Below are 27,104 nucleotides of genomic sequence, written 5' to 3' on the forward strand. Positions count from 1 at the left end.
TCCTTTGCAGCAGGTATAGGAAGCTTTGCTGTCAGCTTTTGTAGAGGCTGCTTCCTCAATTTAATTAGAAGTTGCTTCCTAACAAGTAAGCAGAGCCTCCCCTCTTCTTTCCATGGTTGCAGTTTATCTAATCAAGCTCAGCTTATCATATTTCCAGCTTAGTTCTTCTCAACACTGGCTGTGCATTAGAATCACTTGTGGAATTAAACACACACACACACGTACACAAAAAGGCATGCACACATGCACGCAAATGCCTAGGGCCCCAAATTCCTGAAGAATCTCAGGGAAAAGGAATCCATGTATCACTTTAAAAGACCTCCACAGGTGATTCAAACCTTCAGAAATTATTGAGGGAGAAGTTTTATCAATTATTTTTTAGGAATTATTTAAAATATGGGTTGAAGATAGTTACCTGTTTAGATATGATAGCACATTTGTTTCTCCTTGGGATAAGTGTACATTTCTCCTTAAATTAAGGGAATATGTCACCATATTAATTGTATTAATTGTAGAGAGGTCACTACCGAAGAACCTGTTCCATTTACTACAGCTCTCCCTGACTCCACTGGGTCTCCACAATCCTCTGCATTACCTCCTAGACAGGCCAAGTCAACAGGTAGGACCAAGGATTACTCTAAATTTCTTACATTTAATATAACAGCAGAGAATACAAGAGTACAAAATTGTTGCAATCCTAAAAGTAACCCACATGCCCTTTGAGACAAGACACAACTCAACTTACTCTTTCTAACTTTATTCTTCCATTTCTCTACCTTCATCACCAGGATCCATCACCAGACCTCTTTTAACTCCCACAGGCTATTTTCTTTTCTCGGTGCCATATGTACTGTCCTAGATCTCACTGACTCCATTTTCAAGGAAACTGGTTTCATAATTTATTAGGTTACAAACAGCTTAATGATTTTTTATTACAAAGACCATTCCCATTTTTAAAAAGAACTCCAGGAAAAAAAATGTAACAATGTCTCCACCTAATGTAACAATGTCTCTACCTCAGAGAATGACTCAATAATGGGGGATAATTCAGATATTGTGGCACATAGTAGAAAAGGCAGATTTGAGCAATTAAGCCTTTACATAGAGCTTCTTAAATCACATCTTGTAAACTATTCAAAGCTTGTCAGTGAACAGGTGGAAGCAGTATCAATCAGTTCAAATCAAATTTTAAAAATTTTGCAGCAGTGTTTTAAAAATAATCACACAAATTATTTAAGAAACCAAGTATACTAAAACCACCAGTAATTAAACCTGATGGTGTCTATACCTAGTGGGCTCAATAAGTATTTGCAGAATGAACGAGTGTGGCAATATATTTAGATACTGTCAAGCAAAGAGAATTTAACCAGGAGCCAGGAAACCTGAGTTCTAGTCCCAACTCAGGACAAGATGAAAATGGACCAGAAAAAAGGGGGAAACAAGTGCTCAGAGAACTGGGAAATGAAGAAGAAGAGTACAATTTTTAAAGAGATGGGAAATAATTTCAAGGAGAGATTGTAATTAAGGTCAAATTCTGGGCAGGAGATGAGAGGACAGAAGACCGTGAAAATGTTACTGGTGACATTTCTGACAAGGCTGGGAAAAACAAGAGACACAGGAAATTTGACAGTATGAATGGTGAAGAAGTGAAGACAGTTTCTACATGAATAGAAGTGAAGGGATGATGAAACATGGACAGGTGTACAGAGAAGGCAGTAGGATTTGAGCCAGGTGTATCACAGGACATTTGTCATGCATGTAGAAGAACAGTTAGGGATCTAAAAAAGAGAGAAATGAAAAATATGAATGGTGGAAAAGAGAGTAAGACATTGAAGAAGGATACAGGACTGGGGTTAAGAGCGTTAGCAGAAGAGGCTGTCTTGGGAAGGAGGATCGCTCTTCTGATGTTGAGGTTAAAAGAGACTGCCCACTAGAAGGAGGTTTTTTCCAGGAGAGTTGGAGCAATGAGGAAGCAGAATTCCTAAGGCTCTATCAATACCCCTTTTGTACTCACTGCCCAAAGTAAAATACTAATTACCCCCTTCCCAATCACCACACACAAACCCAACTCTGTAGTACAATGTATCCATTCATTTAGGTCTCCCAGGACAGAGTTGTACTGTCTCTCACTGTTCTAAGACAAAGATCTTCAAAAGACATCTTAGATGATGGGCCAAACTCCTAGGCTTTTTGCTAAGAGACAAAAAAGGGCAGGTTTAAATGGAAGACTCATGACTCACACATGTTTTGTAATTGGTTTCTAGCTACAAGAGTACCCAAATGAAATTAGCAAGAAGCTCAGTAGGATTTTAAAGAAGCTCTATTGCCCAAGACCTCTAAGTCTGGCAGGATGGCATGGGATTGTTTAATATCTAAACATTGCTTAACTATGTTAATAGGCTTGACTTGTGTCAACACTGGGCAAAAGCTAGGCCCCCAGCAGCAAAAGCTGACCCTTTGGCAGCCAGATTGGTTAAATCAAAAATTTGGTTTACTTCATGGGAAGTGAGTTAGCACGAAGCCTGCAAGCAGCATATGGTCTATATGGTACCACCAGCAGCTATATCTTGATTCTCTCTTTTTCCTTTTCTAAATGGGCAGTTCCTTCCTTATTGCTTATTAAGTATGTCTATCATTATGCAGTCCATATGTTATAGAATTTTGGAAATGAAGTAGCAGGAGACTATAATCTCATTGCTTTGACCTGCCATTTTAACCCCAAAGATAGTTGAGTGAGACAATGGGGAAAATTAGATTTGATAGAAATAACCCAAACAAAATAAAGGTGAAAATGAAAAACAGTGTAAGATTAAATCTTTACACTTGATGGCAACATTTAAAATAATGTAAATGGATTCTGGGAAGATAGGAAGTTGCCAGAATAACTCCATAACTACATAAGCCAACTAGTACCTCCAAAGCTTTGGGTTCTGAGAGGAGAGAACAAGCATGAGGCTTCATTCACTTTAGGGCAGTGAGAAGAGCAGGGGTCCCAGCAGGTCTGAAGTTAATGCAGCAGACTCCTTGGCCACTGGCGAAGGCTCAGCCAACATAAGCCAACAGAGCTCCAATCATGCAAAAAGAGCATATCTGCCAATGTTTCACAGGACCCGCTGGGAGGCTACCTAATCCTGCTAAGGCAAGCAGACTGGAAGGGTTGGAGGGTGGTGAAAGAATGAGATAAATTGTTCCAAGTATGCAGATTTGGGGAGGAATGGACTTTCTCCCACTTGCACCAATTGAGTCTTAGCAGTGGGTCTCACACCCTTTCCAGTGAAGTGATTTGTTTATGTTGTGTGTCATCACTAGCTTCCTAGATGAAACCACTGTATCATCCACAATGGTCCATTGTACTACTGCTGAGGAGAACCTCAAATCCTGACCTGTTCTTGTGTGACAAAACCTGCATTACGTGGAAGTTAAAGAAAAATTACTACCTATTTCAAGGACTCTGTAGGTTGTGGGAAGGAGGTCAGGCTGACCAGGTGCCTACTATTAAGAAAGAGCTAATGAATGAGATAGAAAAGAGTGTTAATTTAAATGTAATGAGTATTCTCAAGGAGATGTAATTAGAAAATAAAAATAATAATTACTTGAATGGACAACAGTGATTTTCAGAGTTCTAAAATCAAATAGAAGAATGGAAAAATAGAGTAGCCACTGCTGAGAACTGAATTAGTTGTCTGGATATTCAAATGAAAAGGAGGAGGAGGAAAAGAAAATTAGCAATAAAATAAGATATTTAGAAGAAGATTTAGGTGACATGATATGCAAAAATGAGGAGTTCCAGATGGGGAAAAATTGATCATGGAATTGAAGCGACAGTCAAGGAAATAATAGAATAAAAATTCTCTGAGTCAAAGACTTGTGCCTTCTAACTGAATGCGCTCACTAAGACTCAGACAGGATTAATTTTAGAAAAAAGCCACACACCTAGACATAATCAGAGGAAATGTCTGACCTCCAATGCTAATGAAAAAATTCTTTCTTCTACCCAGAACAAAACATAGTTTTCTTACAAAAGAAAGATTATCTGACTATACTATTAAAAGAAAAGGACTATGATCCAAGAATCTTTATACCAGCTAATATAATACTCAAATGTTAAGGGAAAGCACAATGGTTTTCAACATTCAAGGATTCAGAAAATATGCCACCCATGTACTGATATCTTATCTGAAGAAAATACTCAAGGAAGTACTCCCAACCTCATGAAAATTCAATCAGAAGCAAATCTCTCGTTTCTGAGAAGAGGGAAGAAGAACAGTAAGATATACAATATTAAGCAACTTGTTTTAATTTATAGGATGATGGTTCTATAACTAAAACTTAAAATATAAATTCCAATACAAGGTCTTAAAATTAAATATATATTATACACATTATCTATCTATCTATCTATCTATATATCTATAAAAACCTACAACTACATTTTTTCACCTACTCAGTAAAACCCAGAAATTGTGGAGGGAAGAAAGTAGAGAGAGGATGGCAGGAATTTGTCAAGAGTCTCTAAAAGAATTAGAGGAAAGAGGTGTTCAGGAGTTAGGAGTTAATAGGCTGTCTTATTAGGGACTTATCATTACTGAACTTGAAATACTAATTGAGTCATATTGTTTATATATTATTGTGAACAGAAGAATAAAATTCCATACTGTGGTAAAAAGAAAAACAAAAACAAAGACAAGAAATAAAGGGGGAAGAAACCAACAAAGAAAATAAATAGTAAACACAAAGTAATATAAAATAATGAATCAAGCAGATCAGTTACCACTGTATGTGTGCATATGCTGAATTGCCTATCAAAATTTTAAAAAATATAACTTGGTTTAAAAAAATCAAATAGCTAAAATAGGAAAAAAAATATTGGATGGATGGCAATTTACTGTTGAGTGTGCAAATCCAGACCCAAAGTATTATGAAGGTAAATCACGATATTATATGATGATAACATGTATGGTTCCCCAAACTAAATGCATATACTATATACCAAGCAAGATAAGGCATATAATGTAACTTTAAGGTTTAGTCTAAGGCTTATAACTCTACGACACAAATGGGAAAATATATAAAAACAATGATAATTGGATATTTTAATAGGTCTGTTTTAGATTCTGACCAATTGACCAGACTGAAAAATAAGAGAGGATATAGATAATTTGAATGACACAATTAACAAACTTGATTTAATAGAACTACATAGCACACACAGGACATGTATTTTTCTCATATACCCATGTAAATACTCTGGACATATGATTGGCCACAAGAACAGCTCAGCAGTTTTCCCCACATAGTGGTTTTATTCAGTGGGTTCTTTGACTAGAATCTGATAAATCTATGCATTAACACCAATAGATGACTGTCATATTCCTTTGTCCACTGCTGATATTTGCAGGACAGTGACAATAAAGGTGAGTTACAGAGAAAACTGGCTCAGTACATAGAAAAGGTGCTGAGGCATCCAGATATCTTCACCCTTCCTGAATCAGCTGTACTACCATTCCCGTAGTTTGGCTCAAGTCAAAAATTTGCTTCAATTGGCATAAGCTAGTTGGTCTTCCAGAATAAAAAAAAAAAAAAATAGCCAACTAATTCAACATTCTCTTTCTGTTTTTGTGTCCACATAGTTATGCAGCCATGTATATTGGATTTATACAGACACCTTCAATTATCTCATGTTAAGTTGCAAAGACCACAAATTGGTTTTCAACATATATTCTGAGATTTGTGTATCTATGCAACAAGCCTTGACAAGTTAGATTTTTCTCATTAGCCCTTCTTTTTTTCCAGAATAGCAAAATGTAAGAAAAAAAGATCTGTTGAGTATAGGATATACCAAGGAAACCAGAGGATTTTCAAATTCCCAGATCTTTTCACTGAACATAGACAACTCTATTAAAGATGAACATTTTGACTCTCTGCCTTAGCATTTAAAAAGGTGAAATTTACCTTAAAAATGTTTCAATTTTACCTACAAAATTAATGGTTCTCATTTCCTTTATTTCAAAGCAGGTAAGCATGATGATCTAATATGAACAGCTGGTATTTCGGTCAGCCAGTATCACTTCATATTTCTCTCCTTCATGAAGACTGACATGCCATTTTTCTGCCCTTAGGATTCTAGCAGTGCTAAGAGGGGCCCTAGAAGTTAAATTTCCACAGGTGAAGCCTAACCATTCTAGTGGTAGGCTGGAGACAGCTCTACATTTAGTAACATCAGGTTGTAGCTTGAAACTGCGTATGATAAAGAATTTATACCACAGAAACCAGCAGTTGTTACATACAAATCAAAGGTTGGTTTTCCCATAGACCCAGTTTACCCACCACACTATTGATTTTTTGTCCCTGGGGGGGTTGATTAAACAAATTTGGAATCTCATAGTCTCATAGAGGAAAGAATGTAGAGAAAAGGCATATTTCCTCTTAAATAAATAAATTTATTTCTGAGAAGTCAAATTTTTTTAAGTCATGCATGGATCCTTAAACTAATAATTTTGGTGAATGTTAAGTCTAAAAAAATCATTTTATAAAATTATAAGCAGAGAAAAAAAATAGTACTTTTGCCCAGGCAAGTTAAAAACATGATCTACTTTTTTCTTTTTAATCTCTTATACTCTTGTAGTATCAAATCTTTCTAGTTTCTACTTCCAAGAACAACTAATTTAATTCTTCAAAGGATGGTTGGAATGGCATTTCAGTGAATAAGAATTTTTCATAGTATGCCTTAATAAAATTTGGAGACCTGTTATTATTATATGGGAAAAAATTACTAAAGCTTTTTCTTTCTGATAAAGCCCTGAAACATTCTTATTACTCCATACAACTTAACAATGCTAAGCAGAAGTAGACTTATGTTCTTAATAGAATTAATCAATGTGCAGGTGATTATAACCAGGTTTGGGTTCAGAGCTGGCAAATACGCTTATCAAAGTCTTGTGTGGGAGCATGAGCTGAAATCTCTTAATTTGCATCCACAAAATGTCCAGAAAAATAAGAAAGGTAAAGACAAGGTCAAAGCTGAGCACTGAAAGTTTAACACTGATGAATGTGCAGAAGTCTAAAAGATGGGTTTATGGTGGGAGTTGAAGTCATGATAAGAGGGTTGTCAGAAGCAGGCAGAACTCTGGCTCTAAGGGTTTTGAGCTGTTTTTATTTGGAGGCCTTTGTAATTTCTGCTCATGAAGGGGCTTATCATCAGTTCCACCGCCCCCCCCCCCACGCCACCACCACCACTATCACCACCACGCCAAGTGAGACAATTCAATTTATTTTTATGACAGAAACCAGTTTTTGAGGTCTAGATGAAGTCTGCTAACTGTCCTATGTTTGACTTACAGTTTCAGGTATTTTTAAAAACACCATTAAAACAAACAAGCAAGAAAGAAAAGAAAAGATAACAATAAAACCCCACAAAAACCTTGCACAAATCCCAAGAATCAGTACATTTCCTCAATGTTTTAAAGGTCTTCTGAGATTCCTGCGTGTGTTTGTGTGTTTAATTGTTTCAGCTATCTTCTATGAACTGAGAAAGGCCTTCTTTTGTTTGAATGTGACAGATCAGTTAGAACTGTGGCAACTACCATTTACAGCTATTGATTTCAATGTGACATTAAAGGCCCTAAATTCAACCATTATTCTCTTCAATTGTCACAAACAAAGGTTAATAATAGTTGAGTTTGGACTGAAGGAATCAAGTAAAGATTGCCAACTGAAATTAGCACATTGTTTCTCTCTGAGTCACAAGTCAGTATGAGGGTCTGCGTTCCCCAGATTACATGTATATTATCATCACTGTGAAAATGTGCCCTTTTCCCAGAAGTAATATTTGAAATATAGAAGAGGGAAATGTAGTTTCATAAGAAATCATGTCATTTAAAATAATAAATAATTTAAAAATATATTTCTCCTTGCACGGAGTAAAAACATTTTGTTTTGTTGCTTCCACTGCAGCAAAATAATGTTTCTCATAACTGTAAAAAGTGGTATGTAGCATGATTAAACAATATTTCAACCCTTTAGTTCATGCAGAGGTTACCAGCTAGAGGGGAGAAAGGTTTGATTAGGTTTATGTCTTCCATGAGAAATTTTAAAAGAAAGCATACAACTTCTTTAATATATGAGTGCTGAAGCTACAAATGGCTTTCTCTCTTGGGCAGGTGTGAAAGAACAAAATCCCTTTACTATAATAAATAGGCAGATAATAGCTGGTAAGATATTATAAATCTTCACAAAAGCAATGGCAAATTTAAAAAGTCTACAAGTCTTTAGAATTTCAAGTTGGTTATATTTGTATCATGATTCACTACCTATTTGTCCTTTTAGTAAATGTTCAATGCAATTTCATGTTCTGTGGCCATTATTAATATTTTTTAACAAGCATCTTATTTTTAAAAATTACTTCAATAATTTTAATTATTGATTAAATATTTATAGAGCACTATAAAATTATACTTCTCTTTGGATGGAAACTAGACATTTTTGTATTGTTTCATAGGAAGGAATCCTAGATTGAGTAAATGAGTTTAGGACAATTTATTTTTGGTCATTATTTCTTTAAAAAAAAAAACCCAAAACAAAACAAAAACCAACACTCTTCCCAAAGTTAACCTGTACTTGTTAATTACTATTCTAAAGAATTTTGGAAATGGGGCAATATAATTTCATATATACCTGGTTTATTCTTTGGGTGGACAGACTAGCATTTGGGCCTCAGTTAATGCCACATAATAGCATTCCCTAGCATAATTACAATAATGGTGGTGAAATTATTTTAACTACAGAGTCACATCCTGTGTACTCAAACATAAAACTGTCCTTTTAAAACCTGACTTATTGAGATAGTTATATTTCAAAACACAAGAATTAACAATTGTTCCTATTTAGACAATTGTACAAAATAAGGAATAAAAGTCCCCCTTCCTAATCTTAGAGTTTTTATCCACTAGGAGCATTAATGTGCACACTTTTCATTCTCTACCCATGTTTATGTAGGCATAACTATACATATTTATATATTATTACTGAACGAAAATTCAACTGCTTCTATATATGTATATATATATACACAATACACATTGATACATGTGAAACTTGTTTTTCATTTATTTCCCTGGTTAAGACTTATAGACCTACCTGTTTATGTAATGATCTACATTAATTTATTGGGGGGGGTTGTTTATATCAACCTTGCTTTATTGAAGTAAGCCCACATGGTCATGCCGTGTTCACCTTTTCTACACATTGCTGGACTCAACATGTTAACATTTTTTGGTGTTTCATATCAATATGTAGGAGTGAGAGTGGCCCATAATTTCCTTTCTAAAACTGACAGTTCAGTCCAAAGGTTATGTCTGCCTTATAATAAGAGTCAAGAGAGTATTCTTTTTTTTTTTGCTACAGTTTCTAATAGTTTAAAATCTTTGCTCCAAGCACTTTTCGTTTTTTAAGGCACTTCTGGAAGGTTTGCTTTTTCCTGTGTACTAATGACCCATCAGACCAGAATGCTGGTCAGCCATCCTAGAGTTAAAATGGAAATTAGGAATCTTTTTGACTAATTAGGTTTCAAACAGCTTTTGCAGTACAGTATATTCATGGATGTTAAGAAGGCATTGTCACAATTAAGATTTTTGAAAAAAATCCTTTCCAAGAGGATGTTTTCCATCAACAAACAGAAGCAAAATTAAATGCCCGATTAACAAACATAATGTCCTCTTTAATAATTCTCAGCACTCTGGTAATTCTGCTCATATTACTGTGCTATGTACAATTCTTTCCTTTTGTTTCATGTTTTGAATAATTCAATTAAAAGTCTGACAAAGCAATAACAAGGGATTAAATGTTGTCAAATTGTAATTCAAAATAAAAACATAAGCTCTTTCGGAGTATTTATTGAAAATTCTACAAAACCTTTTCAAGTATATGTGATTGTTGGGTTCTACCAAATAAACAGTTAACTGCTTAGCCAAGTCACTCTGCTTCCTCGTGCGTACTCTATTCCAGTGAATGAGGAAAATAAAAATGTGTAAAACTGAAGAAAGTTCTTGCAAAACAGACCACTTGGGAAAGGCTTTAACATGTCTCTACTCAACCTACACCAAAGAAGGGTATGCTTTGTCTTTTTTTCTCCTATAATATGAGGGAAAACACAGAACAGGAGCACTGAACAGCAGAAGCACCTGAGGATGGTCATCTGCCAGGGTTTATAATTGTGGCCCTTTATCTGGACCAAAATGTTAACAGCATAGGATTCCATCTCCTCCACTCCTCCTACTCCGCACTATAGCTATGGCTGATCTCCTTAGAATTAATGATGAAGAAAGATACAGTAGGGAAATCACCGATTCTTACATCAAGATTAAAAGCAAATTAACGGGGGCGCCTGGGTGGCTCAGTGGGTTAAAGCCTCTGCCTTCCGCTCAGGTCATGATCCCAGGGTCCTGGGATCGAGCCCCACATCGGGCTCTCTGCTCAGTGGGGAACCTGCTTCCTCCTCTCTCTCTCTGCCTGCCTCTCTGCCTACTTGTGACCTCTGTCTGTCAAAAAAAATAAATGAAATCTTAAAAAAAAAATAAAAAATAAAGCAAAATAACGTAGCCTGGCATCACTTTACAAGAGGAGCTATAAAGTAATGGTAAAGGGTGCAAGCTTGCAGTCAGATACTCTGACCCTGAATACTGGCTTGGCCATTTCCTGCCTGTAGGATTTTGAACAAGTTACTTAACCTTTCTATGCTTTGGTTTCTTTATCTGCAAAAATAGGGATAATGTTAGTAGTAGCTCAGAGGGTTGGTTGACAATTAAATAATATAATCTACCTAACAAGTATAATAAACTCTCAAAAAATGAAAGCTATTTATTGTTAGGAATGTAAACCAATCCTGCAAATTCTTATCAGAAACAGTAGTGATGATTCTAAAAGAATCAGAAACCATAAGGCAGATTCAAACAAGAAAAATTCCAGGTAAGAAAACGAGAAGAAAAATATCATTGAAGAAAAGATAAAGTTAAATATGGGAAGAAAATTAAAACGAGTACCACCCGTTATTGAGGGCTGGGAGAGAGAGAGGTGAGAAGGACTGGGGAGGGTGACCAAATAAAAAGAAAGTCACAAGGATACTGAAACCTTTTTAACTAAGCAAAATGAAACTCTATTATGATACTGGCTAGGCTACTGGGGGTGAGAAGGAAGGAATTAAATACTCAAGTCATTAGATTTAGTCCAAAATGCCAGACTCAAAAGCTTCTTAAATTGAAGATTAGTACTATATTCAGCCACATGTGTGTGTGTGTGTAATGTTGTATTTAATTATATATATATATATATATATATATATATATATATATATTTAATAATCTAGCCCTCCAAATTGATCTACTTTCTTCCTTTTTATGTTCACAATTTATACTGGAGTGTGGGTTGCCCGTAATATTTTTATATTTGGTCATCTATATACAAAACTGGGCTACTTTAGTAGGCAGCTATCCCTTTTGACAAATCCAAGGTTATCTAAAAAAATTTTGAGTAGAGGGGTCAGAAAAATAAATTAACTGATAAATTAATAGCTTATTTTTAGAGGAGCTGTTTTTAAAGATGACAAGTTTTGTTTTAAATTGGCACTAGTGGGAGGGTATGTGCTATGGTGCATGCTGTGAAGTGTGTAAACCTGGCAATTCACAGACCTGTACCCCTGGGGCTAATAATGCATTATATGTTTATTAAACAATTTAAAAAATCATTAAAAATAAACAAAAATAAAATTGGCACTAGTCAAGGCACAGGAAGAACTGAGCTTCTCTTATTAACATGACTAGAGGTCACAAAATCAGAATAAAAATAAAAAGGTATGACAAGATTATTTTATATACTGATTTCAAAATATTATCACTGAAGTGTTCAAGTCATAAGTGGAATCTGGCTAATAAAAAATGCAATAGCTGATTCAAAAGAGACTAATACTGTTAATTTTAACAATTAGAGCATGATATCAAAGGCATACAAACTAGCAATATCACCTTGTAAAGGCAAAGCCATTTAGTAATGACATGGATGAAATTCTGCAGGGTGAACTGGATGCACTTCATGCAAAAGCCAGGGATGTTTGGTGGAATTAGCTGTAACAGGCCTGGCCCATTGGAATGAACCTGTGAGAGGTTCCTGATCTTCTCATCTTGTATCCTGCCGCCAAAAGTATTTTCCCCACAACATCCTTTAGGGATGCAAGTGTCCTAAATATCAAATTCACTTATTTACTTTCAGTCTTTTGTCTCCCTTTTCCTCTTATTATTTCATAGCTCTTCATAAGTATTTCATTAATACTGTATAACTATTTCATAGCTCTTCCTATCTGTCCCCCCTTCTACTTTCTCCCAACTATGAAGAAAATAATTAAAAACTGGAAGTGTGAATTACATGAGACTCTAATATGAGCATTTCACTGCATCTGGAAGCTAACAGGACAACTGACTTGTTGTGGGTGCATAGAATGGACTATATTACATATTCGGGATTACTCTGAAATGCCAATTAATAAAAAACAAAATCAGAGAAGTCATCCCCATGCATTTGCAGAGTGATGTTAAAGGGACTAGTGTTTCTTAAAAAGGGTGGAGGGGAAACTGATACAGAAAAAGTTAAGGGATAGAATTCAAAGTGGCAAGAAAGAGAAAAAGAAAGTATAGAATAAAGAAAATCTGAAAACACTTAGCTGAAAATTTGGAGACATGAGGAAGGGTAAAGAGATTACTATAAAGGAAACCAGTACAGAGATAGAAGAAATCATTTCAGCTATAGAAAACAATAAGCTAACTTTTTTGAACTATCATAGCAATTCGTATTTAAAATAACAACTACAGGGGCACCTGGGGGGCTCAGTGGGTTAAGCATCTGATTCTTGATTTCAGCTCAGGTCATGATCTCAAGTTCGTGAGATGGAGCCTATGTCATACTCCACAGTGGGAGTGGAGCCTGTTTAAGATTGTCTCTCTTCCAGTCCCTCTGCTCCTCATTCTTTCTCTAAAAAAATCAATCAATCAAATAACAACTACAGCAGAAGTTAATCATAACCCTGGAATAAAACACAGTAAAAAAAAAAAAGAGAGAGAGAGAGAGAGAGAGAGAGAGATGAAATCTAAAAACACAACAGAGGTAGACCAAACTGAATATCGGTGGTGATTCAGAAGAAACGGGTTAGAAGATAGTAAATTTACAAAATGACAAGTAAGCATGTAAAAGCAAATAGAGAGAAAAACGTTTAAAAGGAAAAAGGAACTAGGTACTGTGAAACGAAGAACTTAATTGTAGTTGTTTATTTAATTCACTGATACTTAATAAGTACATATACTGGCATAATTAAATTCAGCTACTGCCAATATTATAAAAATCTATAGCCGCATCAGAGGTCAGGTTACCATTTCTGTTTATTTATTTATTTTTTAACTGCAACACAAAAATGGGTTTGAAGAATCTGGCACATTCTCAGGTGTTCACTGCCAAGAAGATTTGGGCTTTCTAATCCAATCATTTCTAAATCCACTGAATTTAGGTAGAAAAATCATAAGTTCTTTGAAAATAAATCTACATATAAGAAATGTTAGTTCCAAAGGAGTCAATGAAGAGAAAGTGGAGAAGGCAGGATGACAAATGACAGTATGTGACGTGTCCACAGAAAGAAGTTAGGGATAAGGGACATGAGCAAATAAAGAATGTAAAAAGAACAAAATTGATGGTGTTCAATGTCCACAGCACCTGCACCATCCCTGACACAGTATAGCTGCTCAATTAATGACTGATGGATTAACTGAATCAGTGGGTGTTCCAACTACCAGAATTAGCTTTTCAGACTGTGTTCATCAACAGAAAAACAATTACAGAAATAGCGAGTAGGTAGATTTGCAAGAAAGAGTGTCAAAACAATTGCCATGTTGGACTAAATCTACTCGGAGAAGGAGAAAGAGATTGAATAATCTAAAATTAGGAACAAAACTTACAGATTCTGTGACTTGATCTACAGGGAAGAAATAGGTCTGCGCTGTTCCCAGAGAACTATTCTCCTGGTTGCTTTGATTGTGTTTTATTGCCATCAGCCTTGGCACTCCTCTGGACATGTGTTTTGGATTCTTGGAACCCAAATGAATAGTACATACAGTAAAGTGCATCTATCCTGAAGGGAAAATGACAACCACATAACACCATGTAAAAGAATGCCGACAAAAAGAGAATTTGTTTTTCTGCATTATATGAGACAATAAGGCAGAAAGAGAAAGAAAAGTAAAGCAAATGACTGCATGACAGAAAAGGAGAATGAGGCTCACAACACACAAGACCAAGGGAGGGGGGGTGGGAGAGCCCACGAAGGCAGAAACAAGGTAACAAAAAGGACAAAACCAGCAGCAGAAAAGAACTGTCAGACACAAAACCCTCAAAACAATAGATAGGAAAAAAAGGAACAAGATGACAGGAAAAGAACAGCATGGAATCTAGTAAGAAAAAGAAACAAAAATTTCAAATAATGGATTTTCTAACACCCCCGCTGTTCCGGCAGTGCATTGTGTCACAGTCTCACAGAGCAGTGCATAATTTATTATGGTCACTCACTGCCAGGCTGTTATAAAGGGCAACAGCTATACGAAAATACTCCCCACCGCTGGATGGCTTAATGATCTACCCTTTGTAAAGAGGCAGGGCTGTGGAATGGCAGGCGAGGGCAGAACCACGCATGGGGCTGGACGGCGTTCTGCCTACTTAGTGCTCTCCACCCTTTGAAGAAGGGGTGAATTCCCTCTTGGGCACTTCTGTGGGGGTTCTTTACCCCTCTTCAGCTGCTCCCGAATAATCACCAACTAGCGGGAGTAGTTTCTTAATGCCTGATACCACAGACAGTCTCCTTTATGGGAGGGGTGGTGTCAAATTTAAACAGCAAAAAAAAAGATTTTTAAAAATAAAAACAGACGTTGACAATTAACATTCATGACTGTGAAACCACTAGGTTTTAATCATGCCCGGAAATTGAAAAAAAAAAAAAAAGAAAAAAGAAACATTAGGGTTTCCCTTTAAAACTGAATTTAGACACAGAAAAAATTAGTAACACATAAAAATAAAGGTAGTTAAAAAAAAATTTTTTTTTTACCGATTATTTTGAGGAAACTAGTCTTTTCAGTAGTATTTATCCAGAGGAGCTTCCATTACTCCCACAAACAGCACTATTTTCAAAGAGAGATGTATCATTAAGATATGCATCAATAATTTGTGTGCTTAGTAAAGCCAGGAATTTTCTTTCTGGAGAGGAAGTGGTGCCCAAGGTTAGGAACACAGGCTCTTGAGCTAGAGTCCAGGATTTGAATACTGAGGTGGTCATTTGCTTGCTGTGCGACCTGTCACACTACTTATTCCTTTTGTCTTTAGGTTCTCCCATCTATAAAATGGGTGTAATAATAGTAAATAAATCATAGAGTTGTGAGGATTATAGGAGTTAGACCTTGTATCAGAGCCTGGCAAGTAGCACAGCAGGATCATATCTGCTCTCAAATAATGTATGAGGCAACATTCAGGGAGCATTTGTAATTCAGAACTGGGAATGGAAACAGGTGAAAATAAAGTTCTTAATTTCCTAGAGGCCAGGCTAAGGAAGTTTATTTTCTTTCTCTCCTTTCAACCTCAGATAGTGGCCTTGTTTATATAGGATAGATAGCAAGTTTGAAAAAGGAACAGAGTAAGTCATTTTGATGTCTTTCATCCTCCAAACTCCTCCAATAACGTGTAAAAAATGTTCATTCTTAACAACGATAACAACAACAAAAAACAAAAGATTACTAAGTTCCAAAGACAGAGTATTTGAAAAGGAGACAGACTCCTGTCCAGGGCACAGGGAACTGTAAATAATATGTATAAGTGAGTAGTATGTACCTCTGGATAAACATATTTAGAATGGATCTGAGACACAAACTGGAGAAATCAGACACATGACACCTAACACGATTGAGGCGGAAAGATGACCAAAAACCAGAGCAATGTATTGACACTGGTTTTAGAGAAAAGTAAAATGACTTGAAATATAAGTCTTAACTTAAAAAAAAACAAGAACTGCTATACTGAGTCATATTCATAAACCACTCTGCTCAGGATCTTCTCATTGCCAATGGCACACACACACACACACACCACATTTTGTATGAAGACTTAATTCAATTATTCATTCATTCAAACCTTCATTAATCTTTCCAAAAATTATTTATGGAACCTACCAGGTACCATAATAACATTAATTCTTGGGGATTCAATGTGGAGCAAGTCACTCCACCTCAGGTCCTCTGTCTGTAAATATGGAAAATGTTTTATCTTCCCCCTCAAAGTTGACTAAGGAGTGGGTATGATCCCATGGGTGGAAACAGCTAGCACAAGGCTTGGAATACAAGGCATACTAAGTGAACAAATTCAATTTTTATAATCTTCTATGAATTTATTCTCTTGGGATATATCTATATCATAGTAACTATACTTGTATTGTTGCCATCTCAAAAATATAATTCCTTATTTATTATATACCAGGAAAATTGTGTTTCACTTTATCCTACTTTATTCACTTTATCCATCATCTCTATGAGAGAGTGATATGTTTAATAGTCAAGATGTTTTATGGGTAAGCTTTTACTTGTTTAAAATAAGGATGGATTCATTTAAAAGAAAGTTTTTGCTAAGGGCTTAATAGTGGAGATTGGAGAGAGTATACAGAAAATACCAGAATCACAGATATCAGAAAATGCTCTCGGAGTGGAAAGGTGAAGAACCCCTGGGAACTGGAATGAGGAACCATAGATTTATCTGAGACTAGGTCATTAGATGGTTTAAAAATGCTTATCTGTCATGGGGGAGAATGAGTCATTCACTAAACCATGGAGCAAAGAAGAGAAAGTAAGAGAGAGTAAGAATGCTAAGGACATCTGCTTTCCTGGATCCAGACAATCATGAAGTCAACTTCAACCTCACACCATCAGTTATATCAGTTAATACATCGGTCTTAGTTCATAATACCAGAACTCCTCCATCTGCATACAACAGAAAGCTAAGAACTATCTTGCTACTTGTTTTTCCTTCAAAATTCATATCCAACCCATCCTCAAATGCTGTTGGATAGACTCCTTATCTCTGGCATATCCATTTCTCCTTCTCTACAATCACTTTCTAAGCTAAGCTGTAAACCTCCATTATATTTTACATGAACAACTGCCTGGTTATTCCAGACCGCCTTTGTAGGTCCATTCTCATGCTCCTCTAATTCTCTTCTTAAAATGAAAACACAATCGTATCACCCCACATTGTCACCATCTCACCCACCAAACACATGCACAGGCTTATACACACACACACACACACACACACACACACACACATCCACACCCACACCAAACCTTTTTATAACCTCCTACTGCTGTCTGTTGGGATAGGATCAAAAGGCTTAACAAGGCAGGACTTAGGGGCTTCTATATAGTCTGGCCTCTATTTTCCCTTTTCCAGCATCATCTTGTGCCCACAGGTGTGTGCTTTAAGCACCCTATTCTTCTTTTGCCCTTCAACATGCCTTGTTTCAACCACAGGGCTTTGCTCATGCTGTTCCCATGGCCTGGAATGCTCTAACCCACCCCAATCATTCCACTTAGTTAAAAATTCTCTAATACTTCAGTTATCAGATGTAACATCATTTTCTTATAAAGCCGTTCCTTACCCTTCCAAGTAGTCCAGAAATTTCACATTATAAGTTTTTCACGTATCAAGGACCACTACTTCATGGTACTATGCCAGTTGTACTTTATTGTTTGTGGGGTTATTTGTGCAATATATGTCTCCTCTACTAAATGGGAAGATCCCTGATAACAGAAAACATATCTGGTTTTGCTCATTATTATACTCTCAGCTTTTCATACAATTCTTGGTACATAGCAGAAATCCTAAATACTTGCTGAATGAATAAAAGTAGAGACGTATTTGATGATTTGGGGAGCACAGTGAATACTCTGGGGTCTGTATAGCCTTTATCTCCTAAATAGAAAGTCTGTTTTCCGAAAGTCTGAGACTGAGGTGACAGAATGTAGAAAAATAATCAAGACTGAACATGGGATAGAGGAATAGAGAACAAGACAGGAGAAGTGAAGGGATTCAATTGTTCCTTCATGTACTAAGTTCTCCACATTTGGAAAACATGGTTATAGGAGAAACAGGAATGACATGCCTACTATGTTGCCATATGATCTCAGGTATTGTCAAGGAAAAAAAACATTGATGAACAAAAACTGGCAATAGAGTCTCCATTCATTTGAAAAACAGCTGAAAGTTTCGCAAATAAGAGAAAAAAATCTGTATGCTACTCTCTGATGAGTCATTAACATACATTAAGTAGAACTGATTTTGTCACTTGATCTATGAGGACTTTTACAACTGAGTACACTCAGTAACAGCAGATAGGGAGAGAAAACACTCCAACTAGAAAACATAAACAACAGATAACATGAGGAAAGAAAGACATTCAGAACATCTCAAAGTATCTAAAATTGATTCTCATGCTTTACATTATTATCTCCTTAAACAAAGCTTTTTTTGTAGAGCCTATATTTATTAATCATAATGCAACTTAATGAAGTGATTTTTTTGGTGAAGGAACAAAAACAAAGTTAGCTATAAAACATGACTGTCATTAAGATTTCTTCAATGTAATCAACAAGACAGACTTCATATTTGTATAAAATCTATTATTATCAGTAAGTGCCACTCTTGTGTATCTGGCGGGGGAGTAATAGTTCTCCGGGAATGGGGCTGCTAAATGATAGTTAACAAAAGCCCTAGAGTCTTCCATCTTGAACCAAGACTCCTGGATTGTAAAAATGTCATGATTTTAATAAATCTACTTCCCTTGACTTACTTTTTCTTTGGGGGGGGGGGCACTAGTTCCTTCAGTAGTCAGGCAAACCCACATGCTTTCTTCCTGACATTGCTCACATTCTCCCAGCTCACAGCTTTAAAGTGATTGTACTCTAAAAGGCTGCTTCAATCCCAGTGGGAAATGTATAAAAACTTTATAGCTGAGGCACAAGTTGCCTTAATTTTAAGGTCTTCTTGAAAGTGGTGGCTCTTATGCCTTTCGTTGATTTGTCTTACTCATTATCCTTTCTCTTGCCTTATTGTAAACTCGGCTGCCTCTGAATCTCTCAGCTTCCAAGTGCTTCCTAGGTTTTGGTCCAATCTTGGTTTTTTAGCCTAATATGCAGTGTCCTTTACTCCTGAGTCTGTTGTGCCTTTTAATAAATGACTCAGTCGTATTTTCCAGTTTTTCCAAATATTCTAGACTAGTTGGTTCCATGACTAGACCCTTCATTTCACTGCCAGCAGTTCTGGTTTCCAATGTTGTTTCTACTCTGCACTGCTAATGCCTGTTATTCTGTGTGACATTATGCTATGCAAACTCTCCATGGTACCATTGATAAGATCATAGCCTCTCCCTACCCTACTCCTGTGTCTCTCTCTTTGGGTCAAAGACATTTCTGGTTTATCTTTATGCTATAAGTCAGCAGGCTTATAAAAAACTCTGCTATGCTTCTCAAAGTCACTATGATGTGATCGTTTGAGGGTGATTTTAAAAAAAAACACTTTAAAATACTACTGCTGCTATATTTTGGGAATATAACAAGTGATGAGTACAATAAAAGCCACATTAAGTTAAAAAAAAGATACACACATTTAAAATGTTTTTCCTGTAACCACTCACCAGTGATCCACTTATTTGTACTACATGTAATTTTTTTAAACTGCCACATGATTGTTGTCCTAGACATTTATGTGATCGCTCCCCCCACCTACAACTGGTATTTCAGTAAGATTTAAATGGCACTGCTTTCTGCTGAAAATTTAAAATTTTTGAGAGGAAGCAATCATTTTATATCACTAACCAACATTAATAACTTAAACTGAAAACTCATAGAGAATCAGCTTAAGGCAAAATATTGGCAGTTACAGAAATGCCTCTTACAGATCTCCTGTAGTTATCTACTTATTTAAGCACCCATGTCTATGCAAATGGTTGAGAATCAAGCTCAAATAAAAGTTGGGCAACAGAATACAGCATAAAGCAAATATTTCTGTTTGATCAGAGATACTTTTTCTCACAAACAAGTTGATAATTTATTTTAAAGCACTTCTAAAATTATAATGCTGCAAAGAAAATAAGAGAATAGGATATTTTGAATGTATATGGAGAATGTCAGATTTCAGTCACTTTTGCAGTCATTTGTCATAGCTCTCCATGAAATGATGTTACTTTGTGACATAATGATTTCCAAACCTGTGAATGTGATGTTTCGGGGACTCAATCCACTGAAGCCAACCTAGGCTATCCCATATTTATCCATTCAACTTACAGACCTTAGTTCCAACTCCCGAACCTTAAGTTATATTCACCCAGGCTAAGTAGAGCAAGAATAACATCACTTTCAGGATGATGTAGCACTTTGTCATACATGTATTTTATAGGGGCTGGAGTTAAAAGGAGTCTGAGGAAATCAAGAACTTGAAACAGAGGACATCTCATGGGCATGTACCAGACCAGTATCACAAAAAATCTAACTCAGCAGTGATCCCTCCCCTTGAGGTCCTCAAAAAGAGTCCAGGGAGGTCACTGTCACTTCAGCTGTATTATACTACTGATAGGGCTTCCATATTCTTTTCTCTAGCCTTTGGGGTATCTTATCCTCCTGAGTTCCTGAATTTCATTCCTCTGGGAAATATAGGTAGTACTATGAATTTTCAGTTGTGTTGGCTTTAAAACCCATATCTTTTATACTGTCTCATGCACAAACATCTTATGGGGACCTGATCCAGGCAGATTGTGGTCATTGTTCATGGACCCTGTATTACATATGAGATGGGGGTCTGTTAACCCAGCTGCTGGAAGAAGATTTTATTTCCCAAGGGAGATGCTAACACATCTGGGGCAATGTGGTCTTCACACTTAGTTTTGGATTCTCTTTCTGCTGACAGACGTCTGCTCCCTGGCAAGGGTAAGAGTAATAATCTGTGGTTAATGTTTTATGAAAAATGTTGGCATGTTGTAATAAAAACAAAGCCCTTCTCTCTCTCTTTTTTAATAGGCATACAGAGTTTGTGTAAATTAAATTGGACATAGAACAGATCCTGAGGGAAATACCGAAGTGTTGTTTGGGTGATCTTAATTTAAGTCAATAATTATTTAAGATCAGTAAACATTTTAAGATTTACCACTTTATATCTGTTTGCTCTTACTTAGTTGGATCACCATGAAAGCAGGACTGCATATGTATTTCCTGATGATGAAATTAATGTTAAGACTGAGTTAAGCATCTCAGTGTTTAGAAATTCTATGTGGAGGATGTGCGTAAATCAATGAGGGGGCTGTGAGAGAGCAAGACTTACCAGGTAATAACCGTGGCACTGCCATCTTTCTTTAGGACATTGTTTTAAGTGAGAAGCTAGAGTAGTCTTCCCTCTGATTACACTATCATTTTGGAATTTTCCATCTAAAAGCATCCTTACTGAAATAGGTGTACGTTCTATGGCAATCACACCTACAAGGAAGGCATCCAAACTACCAAAAAATGGGAATCCTATAAGGGCCAGGGAAATAAGATCTTTGTAGTGTCTTAAAATTGTTAGGCAAAGAAATTCAAATTCATTGACAGTGATTCAATCTCTAGGTCTCCAGAGATTCTAACAAGAGTGTACTTCTAGTTTCCACCTTTAAACTTGTTCATGTACAATATATTCTTTTTTCTTTCTCATGGAAAGTTTGGTTGACTGATAAGATATACTCAGTTAATAGATTAGATGTCATTTAAAATAGAATTAGACAGGTGATTTCTATTTGGATAATTTCAGTTGAAAAGTTGTGAATTCTAGGCAGAAAGCTATGGAGTCAGGAGTTCCCAGGGCACTATACTGGCTTATTCAGCTTAACTAGAGATTTGGATACACCGAAATGACCTGGAGGGAAATACTGAATAGAGCGCCAGATGCGGGTCAGTGACAAGGGCATCAGAGGTTATGGACCTTACTGGTTGGTTTCTTCAGGAGAAGACAACTTAAGTATCTTCCCAGTCCCTGATTCCTTTCCTGTGAATAAGGGGGTCAAACTGGAGAATCCTTCAGGTTCCTCTCAGTTCTAGAAATCGGTACTTCACTATGTCACATCATTGACACAAGGCAAAAAAGTAAACAACTTGTGTGAAAGATAAGAAAAAGCTTTAAAACTTCTGGTTTTTTGATAACAGAAAAAAAAAATCATTTCAAGAGGGCTTACAACTAGTACTGCAACATCCTGAGGAGCACACTGCCTCTTGCTCTTCCTTTTTGCCTTGTGGATGATAAAACAGGAAGGTGGGAAGACAAGGCATCTTAGCCCATACCTTCCATCCACAACCTCCATCAACTCCTTTTTCTTTTCGTAGCTGATGGAGGGTCTAAGAATTAAAGGCACTGCTGGCTAAAGAATGCAGCTTAGAGACTCTTCAATGTCAGGAACCTAGAAAGTAGGCAAAAATTCTGGGAAGGGTTGGTTTGGATATTTAAGGGTGGAATTGGAGAGGCATGTATGGATCAAATCCATGTTTGGGAACAAGCATTTACCCTCGGTGAAACATTTGCTGCTATTTGCATGAACCACATAGAGTGTTAAAGGAGAGCACTTAAGCTCTAGCTCCTCATTGCTGCATGGTAATGCAGGCCACCATAGCCGTATCTTCCATAATTCAAGAGAGTAAGAAATAGGATCTTCCTTTCAAATCCACCGATTTTTCAAATATTGTTAATAATTTCAGAAACAAGATAAACACAACAACAACAACAACAACAGAAAGCTATTCGAGTTTCCTCAACTCTTGCCTGAATTCACATTAGAACTTCTGCAGGATGAAATTAAAAATAGTCAATTATTCAAGGACAAAAGAGGGGTATTCACCCAATGCCGTCAGAATACTTTGTATTTAGGAAAAGGAGAAGACCTCCAAGAGCTGACATTTTATCTGAACTTTATAGAATTGACTATAGTTTAATTATATTTATAAAGTAATATGCCAGCACAGGAATTTGGCTCACACAGACTGCATGAAGACAGTTTTTTGTTGTTGTTGTTGTTGTTTTAAGATTTTACTTATTTGATGGGGGCGGGGGTGGGGTGCACCAGTAGGCAAAGTGGCAGGCAGAGGGAGAGGAAGAAGGCTCTCCGCTGAGCAGGGAGCCCAATGTGGGGCTCAATCCCAGGACCCTGGGATCATGACCTGAGCTGAAGGCAGCTGCTTAACCGACTGAGCCACCCAGGTGCCCCACAAGGACAACTTTAAATCTGAATGTTAAGACATTGGGGAGGCTCCGTTATTCAGAGAGATGCAACATCTACTTAGTAGATGTGTGTGTGTGTGTTTAAGGATTTTATTTTTATTTTTTTGACAGAGAGATAAAGAGAGAGAGAGCACAAGCAGGGGGAGTGGAAGAGGGAAAGGAGGCTCCCTACTGAACAGGGAGCCCGATGTAGGGCTAGATCCCATCATGATGTGAGCCAAAGGCAGACTCCCAACCAACTGAGCCATCCAGGCACCCCTTGCTTGTGTTTTCATATATTCAGAGAAATGTAAATTTAGAACTACAAGAGACTTTAGAGATAACTTAGTCCTGTACTGCACTTTCAGTTAATAATAATAATATTTAATGCTTATGCTAGAATACCAATTTATTAAGAACTATTCTCGGTGACTTATCTACTTATCTATATTCAGGCTTCCATGCTAATGAAAGCTCAGGCCTTGGCAACTGCTGACCAGACTTGTGACATGGGAAGCATGGAGGCTTCAGTTTTTGTCGCTGTTTTGTTTGTTTTTATTTTATTGTTGTTCTTGTACAGTAGGATAAAAACTCAACCTATTCAGAGGGTTATTGTGAGGACAAGAAAACTAATTTTTTTTTCCACGTTGTAATATACCTCCGACTCTTCAGAGTATACACAACTAAAGCTAGAGAATATTTTCACTTTCGCTTGATCATCAAAGTTATCAGGGATTTTCCATTTCACTTCGTAGGAAATATACAATTCAAATTCCCAAGGTCAGTTTGAGATTTTCTTTATTTCTATAAATTCCATAAATATATGATTTCTATATATTGTGGAGTAGAGGTTATAGCCTTCTCTGTTCAAAAATTTCACAATATTTGGTCACTTACAGGTACATTCATAGAGAGTTTAAATATCTAAATATATATTTAAATATATACATATGTAGTTAATATAGAATGACTTAGATACAAAGGCAGTATTTTTCCCTTATGAAATATTGGTGAGAAAATATATGACATAATGGCAGAAAAAACATGTTTAGAAAGGAAACTGTACCATACTGTGATACTCTGCCTCTTCTTAAGGAGCTAAAATTATGATGATTTCTAGAAACACCAGTGGAAAAAGTACAAGAGAGTTTTTCCAATAGATAAATGCTCTAGGCATAGAACTAATGTCAGTTTGTTTCATTCATGAAGCAAACACTTATCAGGCTCTGGCGATGCTCATAGATCTGTGCTCTGCACACACGGATTTTCCAAGAGATGGAACATGGGATCCCACTGCAATGGGGAAGAGGAACTGGAATGGCTTCTCAGTTCCCCACACTGAGTACAAATTTCCCATCCCAGCAGCTTACAAGTATTCAAGACTATGAAGCTCAAAGAGAAAGGAAGAGGCAATGGAAACAGGAGGTAGAGAAATTGAAAAAAAAAAAAATAGGAAGTAAAGGGAAAGATGAATAAGACCCAGATATATCTGTGTCTACTCTAAAGAGTCAGATTTACAGTAAAGTTTTTTTTTTAATGAACTAATATTCTTCCTGCCCTCCTTTTAAAATATTGAACATTCCTGTGTCCTGAGGCAGAGTAATCTTTTAAAATATGTTGGAGCAAACACGACTACATTTGTTTTATTTTTCAACTGTATGACTTAAACGAGAATATAATTCAAAAGAAAAATTCTAAATGTGGCTGATAAGACTGGTTTCAGTTTTAGAAATTATAACAAGTAAAGCAGCAATGTTCTCAAGTTTCCTTCAGCCTAAGGTATCATGGTTTTTGGAACATATGTTCTCCAAGAGTTTTAGAAATCTTAATACTAACTCTACTGCAAAATTTTACTGCTTGGTATCCTCATTCAGCCAAAGGCTATGCAAAAATTTATGTAGCTAAATAACTCTCTGGAGAGGATATACCTAAGACACTTAACAGCTGGGTAAGTTCAGATGTGTTCACAGAGTCAAAGCTTACTCTAAAAAAATAAGCTCAAGGTTGGGCAACATTTTCAGAATAATTGTCATTTCTGTGGCAAGAAATACTTATTAAAATGTATCCTTCTTTAAAACATTAGTCAACAGATCTAAATGTTTCCATAGCTGTTTTTATCCACTTAACTAAAAAAATATCTTGGGTCTAAGTTTCAGACACTGTGCAAGGGTTATAAAGAGAGAACCTTGACTACCTCAGGCCCTGTTCCAGCTGTGATTTTAGAAGCCTTCCTATTTTCAGTCAAGGTACACATGTTGACATACTGTCAACCAAGGCTTGGTCTGTCATCACACTGACTGATTCTCTGTGTAACCTGTTGTGAGTGGAACAGAGGATATACTTGAAAAACATTTGACTAGGCCTTCTCCCACTGCTACATGAGAATGGTTTCTTCCTAAGTCACAAATCTATTTTGAATGTTAATTAAATATTTACAAAGTACTTTAAAATCCTCCCTGAATGCTAATATGAAAATAGAAACCTAGGTTCATTTGAATAAGCAGAAATTTTTGCCCTTCCAAATGAAGGGTCTCTGGCCTCTGAGTTTAATTCAAATAATCCAAGGATTTGGAAAAAAGAAAAAAAAAAAAAAAGAATTGAACACCTACTATGTACAAGACCCCGTGCCAGATGTCAAGACAAAAGTAAACTTTCCAAGACTAGAAAATTTGTCATAAATGACAACATTTCATATTATTTAATTCACACCATTTCCCTCTGGGCTTAAAAGCCAAATTAGATGCAAAACACTCACCTTTTTAGCATGAAGCTTTTACATTGCTCCTTAACACATAACACTGTATCCTAGTTACATAAAGATGCAGTATTTTCTACATATTAACATATATTTCCACATTTTATTCATTAGGTTTTTGAAAGTATTTTAGCATGAAGGTTCCATTTATTGTATCCCAAAATAAAAATAGCATCAAAGTCTTTTTGCAACTCCCAAAACACAGTTAGGGAATAATGATCGTATGCTAAAAAATGTAAAATGCAATTTATGCTGTGCCCCATTTACTACAAAATCACTACGAACAATGCATTTTGTACAGTATATTGCTCCAGGGAAACTGGATCAGCATCAGGAATGAATAAAGAACATTGCATTTGAAATCAGCTAATTCTGCTTCAGTGCTTTTAAAAACTATTTGTTATGATATTACTTCCTGTCAAGCACATAATGTGATATTTTCCTCAATAAAACTAAACAGTTGCTGTAATTTCAGTTTCCCTCATTTTCCACTTTTTAAGCACTAAATATTTAAACAATGCAGACCTGGAAGTTTCAAGCCAGTTATCTGATCCACACATCTTGTGGCCTAAGGTACAGTTCCTATCCATACGGGGATATGTTCTTGTCCCCCAGAAATACACAATGGCAGCTGTTGAGGTCCTTACCTGCCCGCACGCCAGGCCCATTCCTCTTTCTCCCATGCCATGTGGACATGATAAATTTAACTCCAGCGCATCTGCTCCAGAAGCCTTGAGGACGTGGAAGGAAAATGCAAGAAAAGGCAAAGCTTTATTTGTGTCCCGATACACTTTTGCCATTAGTAACTGAACATAGGTCACATTTGTTAAATTTAACCTTATAGCTATCTTGTGAGGTGAGTTATGACTCTCAAGTGAGACTGTCTGTAACAATAACAATGATAACAACAGCAAATATTCCTTCGGTGCTGCTAAGTGCTCTATGTGCTTTATACTTATTATCTCTGATTCTCATAGTCCTTGGATTAGCAGGACACAAATTTTGCAGACAAGGAAAC

At 36.4% G+C, this 27,104-nt stretch overlaps 1 protein-coding gene across 1 annotated transcript in view; it reads right to left on the bottom strand.

The window, feature by feature from the left end:
• The window catches only part of DPYD (dihydropyrimidine dehydrogenase), an 836,293-nt gene that overhangs the window by 250,822 nt on the left and 558,367 nt on the right, over positions 1-27,104 (bottom strand). The window contains exon 16 of the mRNA XM_045064888.1: positions 26,734-26,817. Coding sequence (XP_044920823.1) covers positions 26,734-26,817 — 84 coding nt within the window. The remainder of the gene's footprint in view (positions 1-26,733; positions 26,818-27,104) is intronic.

This window comes from Mustela putorius, unplaced genomic scaffold, assembly GCF_011764305.1.
Source record: "Mustela putorius furo isolate JIRA1106 unplaced genomic scaffold, ASM1176430v1.1 tig00003853_pilon_pilon_pilon, whole genome shotgun sequence".
Classification (NCBI taxonomy): domain Eukaryota; kingdom Metazoa; phylum Chordata; class Mammalia; order Carnivora; family Mustelidae; genus Mustela; species Mustela putorius.